We start from the raw sequence: 16793 nt of genomic DNA, 5'->3' as shown, positions 1-16793 counted from the left end.
TTGCAGTGTACAAGGAGGGAGAAGACCCCTCCACATACCTCTCCAACTTTGAGAGGGCAGCCAAACAGTGGGGGATTGCAGAGGAGGACTATATGTCTTACCTCTGTAGCAACCTGACTGGAGAACTCTCAGCCATCTATCACAGCATGCCTATGGAAGATGGGGGGATAACTTTTGCAGGCTATAAAGCCACTGTATTTAAAAGGTTTAAACTGGGGCCAGACCACTCCCGAAAGCAGTTCAGGGGTTTGGCTCCACAAGAAGGTAAATCCTATTCTGAATGTGGGGTAATGAAGGAACAAACAGTTCCAGTGTTATTGGGCCGGGATTTGGTGGTTGGCCAGTACTCTATCAAGGCTGTACCCCGCAGCCAAACCCCCAGGGGGAAGTGGGAGGAGGAAGGCAACTTTAAGGAAGCCACCTCACCACCAACCAGGGAGGGGGAAATAGCCCAGGTTACTGAGGACGAAGAGAGGGCAGTCACCCAGGAGGGGGAGGACCCGCCTATCTCAAGCCCCGGAGGAGGGTGTTCTCAAGGGGAAAAGGGGTGTAGCTTTCCCCAAGTGCAGCAAGAGGCTGTGGATGTTCCTAGCGAGGAAGGGAACCTGTCTAGCATAAGGGTTGTGCATGCTGAAGAGACCGAGGTGGAGAGTGGAGATTTCACAGGAGGTTCTGAGAGCAGCAAGGCTAATGTGGGCTCAGAGGAGCACATAGCTGAAGGCTTGGGGGAACGGGAGCGGTTCCAGGAGGGGGTCCGGAGCGGCCTTAGGTTGGAACCGGTTCACCAAGTAGCTGTGGATCAGGAAGTGGGATCGTCCGAGACGCTCTCAAAACAGGTCGTCTTGAAGCAGGGCAGACAGGAGTCCTGGGAAGCTGTGGGACCTTCCAGGCAAGAAGGGGGTCAGTTTGGTAGTGCTGAAAAACCAACCGAGGGGACTGAGAACCCAAGCCAAACCCTCAGGGGAAGGTGGGGGGAGGAAGGCAACGTTAGGGAAGCCACCTCACCACCAACCAGGGAGGGGGGGGACCAGCCTGTCTCAAGCCTTGCAGGAGGGTGTGCCCAATGGGAAGAGGGGTGCCAATTTCCGCAAGGACAGCAGGAGGCTGTGGGACCTTCCAGGCAGGAAGGAACTCAGTTGGCTGACACTGAAAAAGCAACTGAGGGGGTGGAGAACCCAGATCAAACTTTGGCTGAGTGTTCTGGAAACAGTGGGACTAGGGGTGGCTTGAAGGAACAGATGATAGGAAGTCTGGGGGAGCCAGAAATGTTCCTGTCTGAGGTTCAAAGTGACCCTAGGCTGGAACCACTGGGTGAGGTGGCAAGCGACCAGAAAGTGGAGTTTGCAGAAGCTGAGACAGGGGATAGGGTGATGGTTTTCCTGCCCCTTCATACTGGTGAACGGAAAGTGGAATGGGAGGGACCCCATGTGATTGTGGATGATCTAGACGATGCTACCTGTGTGGTGGCTATGGAGAAGACAGGAAAGGCAGTTAAAGTGGTGCAGGTGAATATGCCACAGCCATTCTCTGCGAGGTCCATGGTGGTGCATATAGGTAGGAAGGAAGGAGACAAAAAGAAGCTGGGACAGCAATTGGTTGCAGCACCAGAGGTAGTTTTCTGGGAGGACAGAGTGGACAGAGGGAACATTCCACCAATGAGGGATAAAGAAGGAGCAACTGTGTGGGAACTGGGCAGTTTCCAACCCCATATGTGGGGCCAGGAATTTCCTCCTTTGATGGACCACTCATCCCAGCAACAGCAGCAACGGAGGGAGAGCACCAAACTCCAGAGGTGGTCCTGGGAGATGGAGGAGTACATCTTAAAGACTGGACATTCCTTCCGACTGCAGCAATGCGACTTGTCCAGAAAGGACATGGACACCCAGGTTATGGGACTTTGTGTATTATTGGAGAAATACCTGAATGTTTGTGTAATGTTTTGGTTAATGGGTTTCTCCTTGTTTGATTGGATTCTGCTACGGGGTCACCTCTGTAGGAGGCAACCCCTCCGGCTCAGAATTTAAGGAGGGGGACGTGTGGAGAAACGCCATCTGAGAGTGTTGGTGCTTCATCCAAAAAGGCAGGGATCAGTAAATCCATTCAGCAGGGCTTTGTAGCCTTCCCCTCACTCCCCCCCCTCCCTTCCAGAGCCAAACCAACAACGCTAGGGGGAAGATCCCCTAGAGAGGCAGGAAGTGCTGCTGGTCCATGCATGTGTTAGGCAGGAAGAGAAGCAGATTTGAACTGGGGCTCGAGCGAGCATGTGGTGAGCAATGGAGGCTCCTGCCTGTGGGGGAGGCCTGCTCAGGAAGATGAGGCCTCCAGGCAGGCAGACTAAGTAAGTACTTCACAAGGCAGAGTATGTTTAGATCAGGGCCAACCGGATGCGTTTATAATCAACTTTATTTTGTTATGCTGTTTGCTGTGCTGTGCTGTGCTGTGCTGGGCTAACTTTTAAAATGCAACTGTTTTTGGTTTGTTTTTCTTTTCCTATCCTTTTCCCTTTTTAAATAAATATTTTTTTCTTACTGTTTAAATGCTGGCAGTCAATCTCTGTACCACATAGATCCCCAGACCGCTTTAGACCACGCTGTTTTATAAAGGGGGCCCCGGGGAAGGGGGAAGGCATGCAGTTGGATAAGGTGCCAATCCTCCAGGGGTGCCCCAAAGAAGTGCTGAGGTCTCTGTGAAACCCAAGGGCAGGGTGGCAGAGGACCTGGAGGCCTGGCCTCACAGCTGGAGAGGGGGATTGGGAGTCCTGTTCCTCTCAATCTGAACCCCGGGACTGAGCAGGTGGTGGCAGCGAGCCCAAGGGGCAGGAGGAGAAATAGCTCCCTTCAGGAGTTGGCGACTCCATAGGGAGCTGACGGGACCGGGTCTGAAGGTAGAATCGGGCCGGTTCCGCCACAGTTGGTCACAAAGTCACTCCAGTGGATGTTGAGAATGGTGCGAAGGCAGCGCTGATGAAAGCGCTCAAGGAGTCGCAGGTGATGACGGTATAAAACCCACGATTCGGAGCCGTATATGAGGGTTGTCATCACAACCGCTTTGTAAACATTGAACAGTTTACAATAATAATATAGTAATTTACAATAATTTCATAGCAGTATTCATCAACATTAAAACTAATTTCAAAGGACCAGATAGCTATGTATAAGGAGTATAAGTCTGACGTACCTGATACACATAATAATCTCTTAAACAACATATAAACATTCCTTAGTTCAGCTTCGTTTTCTCAGATTAATTAACAATCTAGGGTTGCCAACTGCCTGGAAGAAGAGTCTGGTGTTCTCCTAAGATCATATGGGGTAGTGGGATGTATTTGAAGGCTTCAAACACGGCTAAAATTACTTCCATATTTAGAGCATTTTTAAATATTTCTTCCTGGTTACACTAACATTTCTTTATAGATTCAAGCTTTCTACTATATAGTGCCAGTTCTTTAAACGGATTGTGGCTCTTTTTTAGTTATAAAATAAGATAAAAGCTGCTTTAAAAGGCTAAGCAATTACATGGTTTCTATTCTTTGAGTTCTTTGGTGCCGCTGCAGAGTGTCACTCCGACTAAATCTCTTTCCACATTCTGAGCATTGGAAAGGTCTATCCGTGGGGTAGGTTTTCTGATGATTAGGAAGAATGCAACTCCCACGGAATCTCCTTCCGCACACTGAGCATTCAAAAGGTCTTTCCCCTGTGTGGGTTCTCTGAGGGCGTTGAAGATGGCCACTGTGACTAAATCTCTTTCCACACTGTGGCGGAACCAGCCCGATTCTGCCTTCAGACCCGGTCCCGTCAACTCCCTATTGAGTCGCCAACTCCTGGAGGGAGCTATTTCTCCTCCTGCCACCTGGGCTCGCTGCCACCACCTGCTCAGTCTAGGGGTTCAGATTGAGAGGAACAGGACTCCCAATCCCCCTCTCCAGCTATGAGGCCAGGCCTCAAGGTCCTCTGCCACCCTGTACTTGGGTTTCACAGAGACCTCAGCACTTCTCTGGGGCACCCCTGGAGGATTGGCATGTTATCCAACAGCATGCCTCCCCCCCCCCTTCCCCGGGGCCCCCTTCTCAACGCAGCGTGGTCTAAGCGGTCGGGATCTATGTGGTACAGAGTTTGACTGCCAGCATTCAAAACAGTAAAAATATTTGTTTAAAAGAGAAAAAGAAAGGGAAAGAAAAACAAAACAAAAACAGTTGCCTATAAAAGGTTAGCACAGCCCAGCACCCGCACAGCAAACAGCATGACAAACAAAATGGTGGTTTTAAACGCATCGTATTGTCCCTGGTCTAAACACGCCCTGCCTTTTTGGATGACTTACTTGGTCTGACTGCCTGGGGGCCTCATTTTCCTGACTAGGCCTCTTCCCCGGGCAGGAGCTCCCATGCTCACATCCTTCTCCGTGGATCGCTAGCTGAGAACTGCCTTCTCTTCGTGCTAACTCCAATCCCCAGAACAAAAGAACTTCCTGCCTCTCTAGGAGACTTTCCCCCTAGAGGTGTTGGTTTGGCTCTAGAAGGGAGGGGGGGAGTGAGGGGAAGGCTAGGCCCAAGCCTGCTTAGGAGTTTCATGTTTTCCCTCCCAATGAAGCACCAACATTGAATAAAATGGCATTTCTCCACACACACTCTGAGCATTCAAAATGTCTCTCCGTTGTGGTTTCTCTGATGACTTTGAAGATGGCCACTCTGACTGAATCTCTTTCCACACTCTGAGGATTCAAAGGGTTTCTCCCCTGTGTGGGTTCTCTGATGCCTGTGAAGATGGCTACTTTCAGTGAATCTCTTTCCACACTCTGAGCATTCAAAAGGTCTCTCTCCTGTGTGGGTTCTCTGATGACTTTGAAGAGAGTCACTCCGACTGAATCTCTTTCCACACTCTGAGCATTCAAAAGGTCTCTCCTCTGTGTGGGTTCTCTGATGACTTTGAAGCCTGCTACTGTGACTGAACCTCTTTCCACACTCTGAGCATTCAAAAGGTCTCTCCCCTGTGTGGGTTCTCTGATGACTTTGAAGATAGCCACTCCGACTGAATCTCTTTCCACACTCTGAGCATTCAAAAGGTCTCTCCTCTGTGTGGATTCTCTGATGAGTTTGAAGACTGCCACTCCAACTGAATCTCTTTCCACACTCTGAGCATTCAAAAGGTCTCTCCCCTGTGTGGGTTCTCTGATGACTTTGAAGAGAGTCACTCCGACTGAATCTCTTTCCACACTCTGAGCATTCAAAAGGTCTCTCCTCTGTGTGGATTCTCTGATGAGTTTGAAGACTGCGACTCCAACTGAATCTCTTTCCACACTCTGAGCAATCAAAAGGTCTCTCCCCTGTGTGGGTTCTCTGATGACTTTGAAGAGAGTCACTCCGACTGAATCTCTTTCCACACTCTGAGCATTCAAAAGGTCTCTCCCCTGTGTGGGTTCTCTGATGACTTTGAAGACTGCTACTTTGACTGAATCTCTTTCCACACTCTGAGCATTCAAAAGGTCTCTCCCCGGTGTGGGTTCTCTGATGACTTTGAAGACTGCTACTGTCACTGAATCTCTTTCCACACTCTGAGCATTCAAAAGGTCTCTCCCCTGTGTGGGTTCTCTGATGACTTTGAAGACTGCGACTCCGACTAAATCTCTTTCCACACTCTGAGCATTCAAAAGGTCTCTCCCCTGTGTGGGTTCTCTGATGATTTTGAAGACTGCCACTGTGACTGAATCTCTTTCCACACTCTGAGCATTCAAAAGGTCTCTCCCCTGTGTGGGTTCTCTGATGACTTTGAAGACTGCCACTCCGACTGAATCTCTTTCCACACTCTGAGCATTCAAAAGGTCTCTCCCCTGTGTGGGTTCTCTGATGACTTTGAAGACTGCCACTCCAACTGAATCTCTTTCCACACTCTGAGCATTCAAAATGTTTCTCCCCTATGTGGGTTCTCTGATGACTTTGAAGACTGAAACGCCGACTGAATCTCTTTCCACACTCTGAGCATTCAAAAGGTCTCTCCCCTGTGTGGGTTCTCTGATGAAGTTGAAGATGGCCACTCTGACTGAATCTCTTTCCACACTTTGAGAATTCTAAAGGTTTCTCCCCTATGTGGGTTCTCTGATGCCTTTGAAGACTGCCACTCTGACTGAACCTCTTTCCACACTCTGAGCATTCAAAAGGTCTCTCCCCTGTGTGGATTCTCTGATGACTTTGAAGACTGCCACTCCGACTGAATCTCTTTCCACACTCTGAGCATTCAAAACGTTTCTCCCCTGTGTGGGTTCTCTGATGCCTTTGAAGACTGCAACTGTGACTGAATTTCTTTCCACACTCTGAGCATTCAAAAGGTCTCTCCCCTGTGTGGGTTCTCTGATGACTTTGAAGATAGTCACTCCGACTGAATCTCTTTCCACACTCTGAGCATTCAAAAGGTCTCTCCCCTGTGTGGGTTCTCTGATGACTTTGAAGACTGCTACTTTGACTGAATCTCTTTCCACACTCTGAGCATTCAAAAGGTCTCTCCCCGGTGTGGGTTCTCTGATGACTTTGAAGACTGCTACTGTCACTGAATCTCTTTCCACACTCTGAACATTCAAAAGGTCTCTCCCTTGTGTGGGTTCTATGTTGCTTTTGAAGAGTGCCACTCTGACTGTATCTCTTTTCACTCTCTAAACAGTCCAAAGGTCTGTCTCCTTTGTGGATTCTCTGATGCTTGTGAAGATTCCTTGTCTCACTGAATCTCCTTCCACTCTCTGTGCATTCGAATGCTTTCTCCCCTCTTCGTTGTCTTTGGTGCAGAGGGAGTTTTGATATGATTTTGAAGTGCTTTACACACTGAACGGATGTACTTGCCCTCATTATCTTCTGCTTTGGAAAACGTGCATTATTTCGTCTTCCATCTCTCTTCTCAGCTGTATGGCTGCCTTTCTTTCTCTTAGGTCTGCCTGGATTCCTGATGTTTTCTTTCAAGTCCACGTTTTTAACTCGATCTGGCAACTGCTGATCCAGTTCCTCACCCTCCTCATTGCTCTGATCATCCTGGGCTGGAATAAGGAGAGAGATCTCATTATCACCTGGAGTGCAGGTAATTTCTAAAGGCATCGATGTGACTGCAGGAGGAAAGGACTGAGGGCCCTTCGGCCTCCTTTGGCTTGCCTGATCTTAACCTCTCTCCCACCCTCCCCAGATATCTAGTCTTTCAGGATACCTCATCCCTACGAGAGCCACACCTGAGCTCTTGCTCAGAGGGAGCTCCTGACCCTACAAGTCCCAGTCCCCAGAAGGCCTCCTGTCCGTGCAGGGGGCTGTCTGATTGTACCAACTAAATGTTGCTCTGAACTCAGTCCAAAATCCCCCATGGCTATTCCTTGCCTCTTCCAGAGCCAGTTTGGTGTAGTGGTGAAGTGTGCGGACTCTTATCTGGGAGAACGGGGTTTGATTCACCACTCATCCACTTGTAGCTGCTGGAATGGCCTTGGATTAGCCATAGCTCTTGCAGAGCTGTCCTTGAAAAGGCAAAACAATGCAAAAGAACAATAGCAGCACAATATATGGAATACAAAAATATCAACAATATTGTGTAAAAACACTCTTGACTAGTATGTACAAAATTAAGTAACTTATATTATATCATATAATAAACAGCCTACAAAAGTAGGCATACATTCATATTCATCCAATAGAAATTAAAGACAAACAGGAGTCTCGAATACAGTACTACAGGGAGGACCCCACACAGTCTCTTAATTTTCCAAACAGAGTACTGAGACTCAACAATAAAGTTCCACAGGAGTCCCTCCGTTTCTTGTTGACTTCTGAAGGAAAAATTCTTGCCTTCATGCAAACTCCGGCTTTGATTGCGTTCCGCTGCTCCTGCAGCTTCCTCATAAGCCAACTGTAAACAACAGAGGTGACCGATAAAAACCACCCTAAACAAAAGCAATATTGACAAAAACATACAGAAACAGTTGATATAACGGCCTGAAAGTTCCAGCCAAGTTCTCTCTCAAACGCCTATTTTGGTATCTTAATTAGCGACTTAGGCTAACTGAGCACACGGCTTTTTTTAAAAAGGACGGTCACTGCTGTTGTTACTCAACCATTTAAAGGAGACATCACCAAAATCTAACAACATACCCCAGAAACAACATACATTATATAAAACAAGAGAGATCATTGTATTGATTCAGACCAAAGGGTTCAATAGTGTTTAAATGATATAATATAAGTTACTTAATTTTGTACATACTAGTCAAAAGTGTTTTTGCACAATATTTTTGATATTTTTGTAGTCATAAGAACATAAGAACATAAGAGAAGCCATGTTGGATCAGGCCAATGGCCCATCCAGTCCAACACTCTGTGTCACACAGTGGCCAAAATATATATACACTGTGGCTAATAGCCACTGATGGACCTCTGCTCCATATTTTTATCCAATCCCCTCTTGAAACTGGCTATGCTTGCAGCTGCCACCACCTCCTGTGGCAGTGAATTCCACATGTTAATCACCCTTTGGGTGAAGAAGTACTTCCTTTTATCCGTTTTAACCTGTCTGCTCAGCAATTTCATCGAAATGAAATTTCTTTAAAAGTCCTTTAAAAGGCAGCTTCTGAGGAATGCTCTCTAAGCCCCACACACCTCACAGGGTGTCTGTTGTAAAGGTAAAGGAGATTGTGACCGCTCTGAGACTCTTGAGATTCAGAGTATAGGGCGAGATATAAATCCAATATCATCTTCTTATTGACATCCCCAGAAGGACTCCTCCCCCCGTAGTGGGCTGTATGATTGCACCAACCTGCACTAGAGACGCTGCACAGGTTGTCTGTAGTGTTCTGAGCCCGGTTCAAAGTGCTGGTTTTGTCCTTTAAAGCCCTATATGGCCTTTAAAGCCCTTTCTGGACCGCCTTTCCCCACACGAGCCCCAGAGAGCACTACGATCAAGCTCGTTAAATCTGTTCAAGATCCCTGGGCTAAAGGAGGCCCGTGTGACCACGACAAGGGCAAGAGCCTTTTCCGTGGCTGTGCCTGCCCTCTGGAAGGCCCTGAGGAGACCAGGGCCCTGCGGTATTTATCACAATCCCGCAGGGCCTGTAAGACGTATCTGTTCTGGCAGGCTTTTAATAAATAATTGGAGGTACTTTTAAGATCTATGGGGGGGTGTACTATCTACCCCACAAGAGCATCATAAATTAATTCAAAACAGACAGAGCGCGCCATCTGAACTGCATTTAAACTGTTTTAATATTTGAATGTTTTAATAATGTTTTATTGTTATAATGTGAATCTGTCATCGAATTGTGACCGTTGTTAGCCGCCCTGAGCCCGTTTGGGGAGGGCGGGATACAAGTGCAAGAAATAAAACTAAAATAAATAACTAAATGTTGCTCCGAAGTCAATCCAAACTCCGCCATGGCTATGCTTTGCCTCTTTCTTTCTTTTCTTTTTTTAAAGAACTCCTAATATATTTTATTGACAAAACAAAACAAGACAAACAAAACATTACAAAAACATCATGAAGACAGAAATTGATAACAGATAAAGGAACTAAGAATCAAGTCCGTTATATATATCATATACAAGTTTCTTTACATTTTTCTAAATTACCTTCTCTCAATTTTGTCGTTAAAAGGTCCATTTCTGCGGCTTCGTACAGCTTTTGCAGAAATTCCTCTCTTGCTGGTATCTGTTGGGTTTTCCAATATCTAGCGTACACTATTCTGGCTACTGTCGCTATATGTAATAAAGCTTTTGAACTGTTTTGGGTATAGGGTTTTTCTCGCTCTTTGCTTGGCTTCGCGGACGAAGATTTAAGGAAGGAGCAGTAGTCCACGTCTGCTGCAGGCTCGCTGGTGGCTGACAAGACCAATGCGGGACAGGCAGATCCAGCCACAGTGGCTGCAGGGAAAAGTCTGATTAGGGGTTGGTGCTGTAGCAGTTCGATTCTTCCTCAATCTCCTTTTGTCCTCAAGACCGGCTATACGTGCGTTCTCAAATGAAGAGACAGCCTGGTGGATGGTGTGCCTCCATGCTTTGCGATCTGAGGCTAGGTCAGACCACTGGTGATGGTTGATGCGACAGGTGCCAAGGGATTTCTTCAAGGAGTCCTTTGGTGCCCCTCTATTTCGATGACCAGTGCAGAGTTCGCCATACAGGGCAATCTTGGGAAGGCGGTGGTTTTCCATCCTAGAAATATGCCCTGCCCAGCGCAGCTGCATCTTCAACAGCAGTGCCTTGATGCTTGTAACCTCCGCCTGCTTGAGGACTTCAGTGTTGGTCACAAAGTCACTCCAGTGGATGTTGAGAATGGTGCGAAGGCAGCGCTGATGGAAGCACTCAAGGAGTCGCAGGTGATGACGGTATAAAACCCACGATTCGGAGCCATAGATGAGGGTTGTCAACACAACCGCTTTGTAAACATTTATCTTTGTGCCTTTTTTCAGATGCTTGTTGCTCCACACTCTTTTGTGCAGTCGGCCAAATGCACGGTTTGCCTTTGCCAGCCTGTTGTCAATCTCCTTATCGATCTTGGCGTCTGAGGAGATGATGCACCCCAGGTAGCTGAACTGCTGGACTGTCTTCAGAACTGACTCACCCACAGTGATGCAGGGAGGGTGATAATCTTCCTGGGGGGCAGGCTGGTGGAGAACTTCTGTCTTCTTCAGACTAACTTCTAGGCCGAATAGCTTGGCAGCCTCTGCAAAGCAGGACATCATATGCTGCAGAGCTGATACCGAGTGGGAGATGAGTGCGGCATCATCAGCAAACAGTAGCTCTCGGATGAGTTTTTCCATTGTCTTGGAGTGGGCCTTTAGTCGCCTCAGATTGAACAGGCTGCCATCGGTGCGATAGCGGATATAGACACCATCTTCATCATCTAGATCTACTGTGGCTCTTTGAAGCATCATGCTAAAGAAGATCGTAAGGAAAGTTGGCACGAGAATGCAGCCTTGCTTTACACCTGTGCCTATTGGGAAGGGCTCCGAGAGGTCGTTGCAGTGTCTGACTTGGCCTCGCTGGTCTTCATGTAGCTGGATGATCATGCTGAGGAACATGGGTTCTTAGGAACACAGGGTTCTTACACATATTCAATAGATATAATTCAGGTACATGCTGGATATTGATTTTTAATATTTTCTGGATCCATACATATATTTGTCCCCAGTATTTCCTAGCTTTATCGCATTGCCACCAAATATGGTAAAATGTTCCTTTCGCCTTTTTGCATTTCCAACATTTGTTGGATATGTTAGGATATATTTTGGATAACTTTTCAGGCGTAAAATACCAGCGGTATACCATTTTATAGAGATTTTCTTTAAATATTGATGACTTTGCTAACTTTTTCTCCCCAAATTTTCTACCATTCCAACAATTCTATGTTATAAGCAATATCTTGCATCCACCTTATCCAGCTTTCCTTAAGAATTTCATCTTGCATTTTAGCCTCTAGCAGCCAATTATAAATTTTTGAGATCAATTTCTGTTCAGTACCTAGTATTATGGAATCAAATTCATTCAACTTTTTCACAAAACCCATTTCTTTGTCACATTTGTATCTTGATTTGATTTGTAATTTAGTCCACCAATCTAGTTGGACATATTCATCCAATTTTAAATTGTCTCTTTCGTCCAATAAAGCCTCAAAAGCATAACTATATTCCCACCGAAATAAATTTGGGTGTAATGAGGCTTCTACTGGTGATAATCATCTAAATCATCATATAAATTTGAGATTTTATTCCCATGCAGGTTCTATATGCTGATTTTCTTATTTCATGTCTAAAAAAATACTGTTTTTTGGGGGGGCTTGATACCATATATAAGAGTGCCAACCCCTTGTTAGATCTGCTCCTTCCAGTACCAATAATCTTTTATTTTTTAGTAATAACCAATCCTTAGCCCACATCAAAGCACACGCCTTATAGTATGTATGCCAGTCTGGCAATGCTAAACCACCTCTTTGTTTACTATCTTGTAAACTCTTTGGTTTTATCCTCGGTCTTTTATTTTCCATACAAAAATTGTTTTTTTTTGTTTTTTTTGGGACCAAACTTTTTATTTTGCAATATATTGAAATAAATTCATCTCTACAAATCCAAATATATTTCTCCAATACATTACATATTTTTCCTCCCTCCCCCCCTCTTCTTCATGACCTCCGCCGGTACTTAAAACACATTAAAAGCATATTAAAGGTAATTTCACACTTATAAAATCTTTAGAAAGAGAAAAAAAATTATCATTCACTAACCTAATCTCTAATAATCACTTAGCACTTATTAAACACAACGCTCATAATTATTAATTCAGTTCCAGAGTTCCCCCTATCTTAGTCTTATCTTAACTCTCATATATATATATATATTTACCAAATAACCATGTTCTACTAATGCTTTTATCACAATATCACAATTCCTCTTTATCATTAAAAGTTCGATTAATGTTGTCAAACACTACTAAATATCTTTTCACCATTATAAAATTTTTATACAAAGAGTAATTTTTCAATAACCTTTTCTCTATAATTCTCTTGATATTCATTACGCACAAAACTCATAGTTATAAAATCAACTCCGGAATTCCAGCTATCTTATTCTTATCTTAACTTATATATGTATAATTACCATATAACTATATCCTACTAACTCAATAATCACAATTCTTCTTTATCATTTAAAGTTCAATTATGTTGTCATAAATGACTAAATGACTCTTCACCCTCCATTATATTTCCACGTAACTTTGGAATTTACTCCAGTCTTCTTTAAACTTCTCCAAATTATTGTCATTTAAGATTCTAGTAAGTTTGTCCATTTCACTCCAGTTAAGAACCTTTAAGGCCCAGTCCCATTTTTCAGGTATTCTATCTTGCTTCCACATTTGCGCATACAGTGTTCTTGCAGCTGAAAGCAAATACCACAACAATGTTCTATCTTGCTTCGGAAAGCTTTCCATTTGTAATCCCACCAGAAAGACATCTGGTGCTCTCCTAATATTATAACCCAAGATTTTCGAGATCTCCTGTTGAATCATTATCCAAAATTGTTTCACTACATCCCTGGGTAGTTTACGCTTTCTGGCAAGCTCTGAATTGACTCTGTATGCAAAATCACATAAACGCTCCATCTCCTCTGGATCTTTTTCCAAAAATTCAGCTGTAATTGTGACAATATGAGTCTTCACATCCTCTTGTTCATTCTCAGGCACTCCCCTTAGCCGAATCATATTCTCCATCAACTTACAGTCTTGTAGTATTGCTTTTTCTTGCATTTTCTTAATAGTGGCATCTTGATCTCTAATTTTCACTTCTATGTCAACAGTCTTTTTAGCTATTGCTTGAGACTCTTTCCTTAGGTCATCAATTTCCTTCTTAAATTCTTTCTTTACCTCTTCAGCACTGGATTTTATTTCCTTAGTTAATTTCTTCTCACTACCAGTTATTAAATCACTCATTGCCTTCAATATTCTTGCTTCCATAGCGTACAGTTGATCATGAACTTGTTTAGACATTTTACCGTCTCTCACTAAGGCAGCTCTTAACCTTGTAATTCTTGATTCCAACTTTTACTCAGACATTACTGATTGCCCATTACAAATAATGGGTTTTTAATTGGTATCTTCAATCCCCAATCTGATAGTTGCATTTAGCAGAACAGATCTTGCCCTTTTCAACAAGCCTAAGAATGCCGTCCTCAAAGCTTCCTAGCTCAAGATATTAATTTTTAAAGTTCCAAGCCTCTCTTTTTAAAAAGTTTTCCTTTTACCCTCTAGGGCTTATTTTCCAATTTCAAGCACATAGTCCATGTTATTTAGCCCTTAGGGGATTGTTTATATATATTTTGAATCCTTTTATAGTCCACTTTCAAGTTATTTAGTGAAAATATTTTGGCCTTTCTGTAATTAGCCTCCAATGTTTCTCTATGGTTACTGACTCTTGCAAGTATCTGGATACTTGGATGCTCCTCTTCACTCCGCACTTACTTCCTGACTCTCTAGCATTGAAGTCTTACAATGATTGTAGAAAACCTCACTTCCTGTTTTGAGGAGAGAGACTGCAGCTTTGTTATGACTGGGGGTTTTTTCCGAAGCCACAAGAATTCATAACAGCAAGTATTTTTCTGCACTTTTCTGCTTTCTTTTGAGTCCAAAAAAACCACTTCTACCCCCTTCCACTTCTTGATTTTCCACTTTGAAAAATAGTTCTGGGTCCCAGATCTTCCCTTTTAACAAGCTTAAATTTAACCCGGAGTAGCAGATAAGGATCGTTACCTTATTAGCGACGTCTATTCCCTCATTATACCATCCACTTTATCTCAGATGTTGTTATAGTCCATAGGAAGTTGAAGCCTTAGTGAGTTTATGTTGAAGCTTGAAGCTTGGTGAGCTGACCTGTTTCCCTGTGTGGAGCAGACCAGGATCTTTGTTTTTGGACAGAAAAGGCTTTATAAAGCCTACTGTCTACTCTTTCCAGTAAAGGAAATTGTCTACGGCATGCATGTTTATTTCGAGGGGGATTCACTTTGGCTGACGAACGATCCCAGGAGGGGTTTTTTTTCGGCTTTGAAGATTCCCCCGATGAAGAATTGCATTCTATCGCCTACAAAGAATCCTTGGAGTCATTAAATTGAATTGCCATACAAAATTTGTTATTATCTTGTTTAATTGTTGAAAGAAGGCTCTCGGTAATATGACAGGAATCATTTGAAATAAAAATAAGATTCTAGGTAGCAAATTCATTTTGACTGACGCAATTCTTCCTAAAATAGAGATTTGTAAATCATTCCATCTTTCTAGGTCTAATTTTATCTCTTTTAGAATCTTATCAAAGTTATCATTTTTTAGGGTTTTCAATTCCGTTGTTAAATGGATACCCAGATATTTTATCTTTTTTTCATAGCCAAATCCAGATTTCCCCTCTAATTCAATAATTTGTTCTTTTCCCATACTTTTTGCTAGAAATTTAGTTTTTTGATAATTTACTTTAAAACCTTCTACTTCACCATATTGTTTCAATCTTTCTTTTAATTTCCCAATTGAATTTGTGGGTTCTTCCAATATAAACAACAAGTCATCAGCAAAAGCTTGAATTTTGAAACTTTCACCCTTAATCTTTGTACCTCTAATCGCCTGATCTTTTCTTCTCGAGTTTATCAAAAATTCTAGCGTCAAGACAAAGAGTAAGGACGAGAGCGGGCATCCTTGTCTAGTACCTTGCACAATAGTTATGAAATCAGAAAGATACCCATTTATATTTATTCTAGCTTTTTGGCTGGAGTAAATGGCTTTCACTAAATTTCCACTAAATTTCTCTGGTTTCTCTTCAGATCGCATAAATCTTTTGCATTGCGTCTTTCTTGGCCTAACTGAATGATACTTACTGTCAGATAGCTCATTTGGGGAAGAAATATGCTCTTGAGATCCTCTTGAGAAACTCCCCAGCTTTTCTTTGGATGCAAAGCGATTGTCTTTCTCCACCAAAGTCTCTCTTATACTTCTGGCTTCATTTGCAGAGAGAGAGAAAGAAAAAGTAATCCTTCTTCTATCGGGAAGGAAATAAATTCAAGAGTAAAGATTCTTCTGGAATCATGGTCAGGATCTTAGACGCAATCCCAACCAGTGTAAGAGGGACAGATCTGTGAGGCAAGACACCCTAGTTCACATCAAGGGTTAATGTGAGTATTAAATGGTCTGTCTGACTTGCAGGTGTTGCTGATTTAACCCCCTCCACCCCCCCCCCCCCCAGCTTATCTTTCTCAAGGCTGGCTTTGGTGAATCCTGAGAACCTGTATCCAGTTGTGTAAGCAGGAGTTAGGGGGGACTGGGTGGGTACTGACAGCTTCTGGAAGATTCCATCAGAGAGGACCCTCGATAGGGTCATTCAGACTACCTGACACTACAGAGGTAGAAGTATAACACCAGGGGGACCCAGGCTTGGAAGATTCCATCAGAGAGGACCCTCGATAGGGTCATTCAGACTACCTGACACTACAGAGGTAGAAGTATAATACCAGGGGGACCCAGGCTTGGGTTCTTGACAGGATCTTTTCCAGGTCACAGTCAAAGGGGATGTTTGTAATCCCATTCAGGGGGCAGGGGGTGTTGTAAATGTAAGCAGCAGAGAAATGAGGATCCAGATTCTTTCTCAGGGTCTCTTTCATCACCTTTGCCTCCGGCCGAAACACCTTCTCAGTAACACCAACAAAATGGGATCACACTTCACATTACACGCAACAAGAGAAACAAACCCTGTGATGTCCTGGCTAACAATGTTTAGTAAAACCTTTTTAGAAAAACCATACTTTTTTTATACATTACAACAGCACAAGAAAGGTCCAATGTGCACCCAGAAACTTACCATTGAATCCTTTTGGAGCTTGCTTTCTGCCATCAAAAGGAAGGGCTTGCTCCTAATAAAAATATTGTAGAGAGCAATTTGCCAGCAAGCTCCAGAAGGCTTTTGCATCTGGTTAAAGAAGTGGTTCAGGACTGGTTTCAGCTCCAAGTAAATATATATACATACACTTAAGTGGGTTAGGGTTAGGATTAGGAGTGGCAAGGATTAGTGGGTTAGGGTTAGGAGTGGCAAGTTTTTAACAAGAATTAACAATATCTTAAAATTTAAAAATTATCTATTTCCATTCAGTTTTGTGGCGTGTCCTGTTGTTATCGCCCTGGTTTACCCCAGGATGAGAGAACTTGAAAAAAGCAGATGTTGCAGAAGAGCATTTACATTCAATTGTTACAAGAGGCTGACAATCCTGAAAGAAATAAGGACTACTCTTGAGGAATAACTTCATTGACAAAATGAGCCAATATCTCA

The 16793-nt window shown here is 43.7% G+C and overlaps 1 protein-coding gene across 1 annotated transcript in view; it reads right to left on the bottom strand.

Annotated features, from left to right (window-relative positions):
• Nucleotides 1-16793, bottom strand: part of LOC132590291 (zinc finger protein 14-like) — a 40004-nt gene that overhangs the window by 16309 nt on the left and 6902 nt on the right. Inside the window, exons 4-5 of the mRNA XM_060263329.1 lie at nt 15982-16155; nt 4768-6598 (exon numbers count right to left, since the gene is read on the bottom strand). Coding sequence (XP_060119312.1) covers nt 4768-6598; nt 15982-16155 — 2005 coding nt within the window. The remainder of the gene's footprint in view (nt 1-4767; nt 6599-15981; nt 16156-16793) is intronic.

Source organism: Heteronotia binoei, chromosome 2, assembly GCF_032191835.1.
Source record: "Heteronotia binoei isolate CCM8104 ecotype False Entrance Well chromosome 2, APGP_CSIRO_Hbin_v1, whole genome shotgun sequence".
In the NCBI taxonomy this organism is placed as follows: domain Eukaryota; kingdom Metazoa; phylum Chordata; class Lepidosauria; order Squamata; family Gekkonidae; genus Heteronotia; species Heteronotia binoei.
Note: the sequence above shows the minus strand (reverse complement) of the source record. Positions and strands in the feature narration are given on the sequence as shown.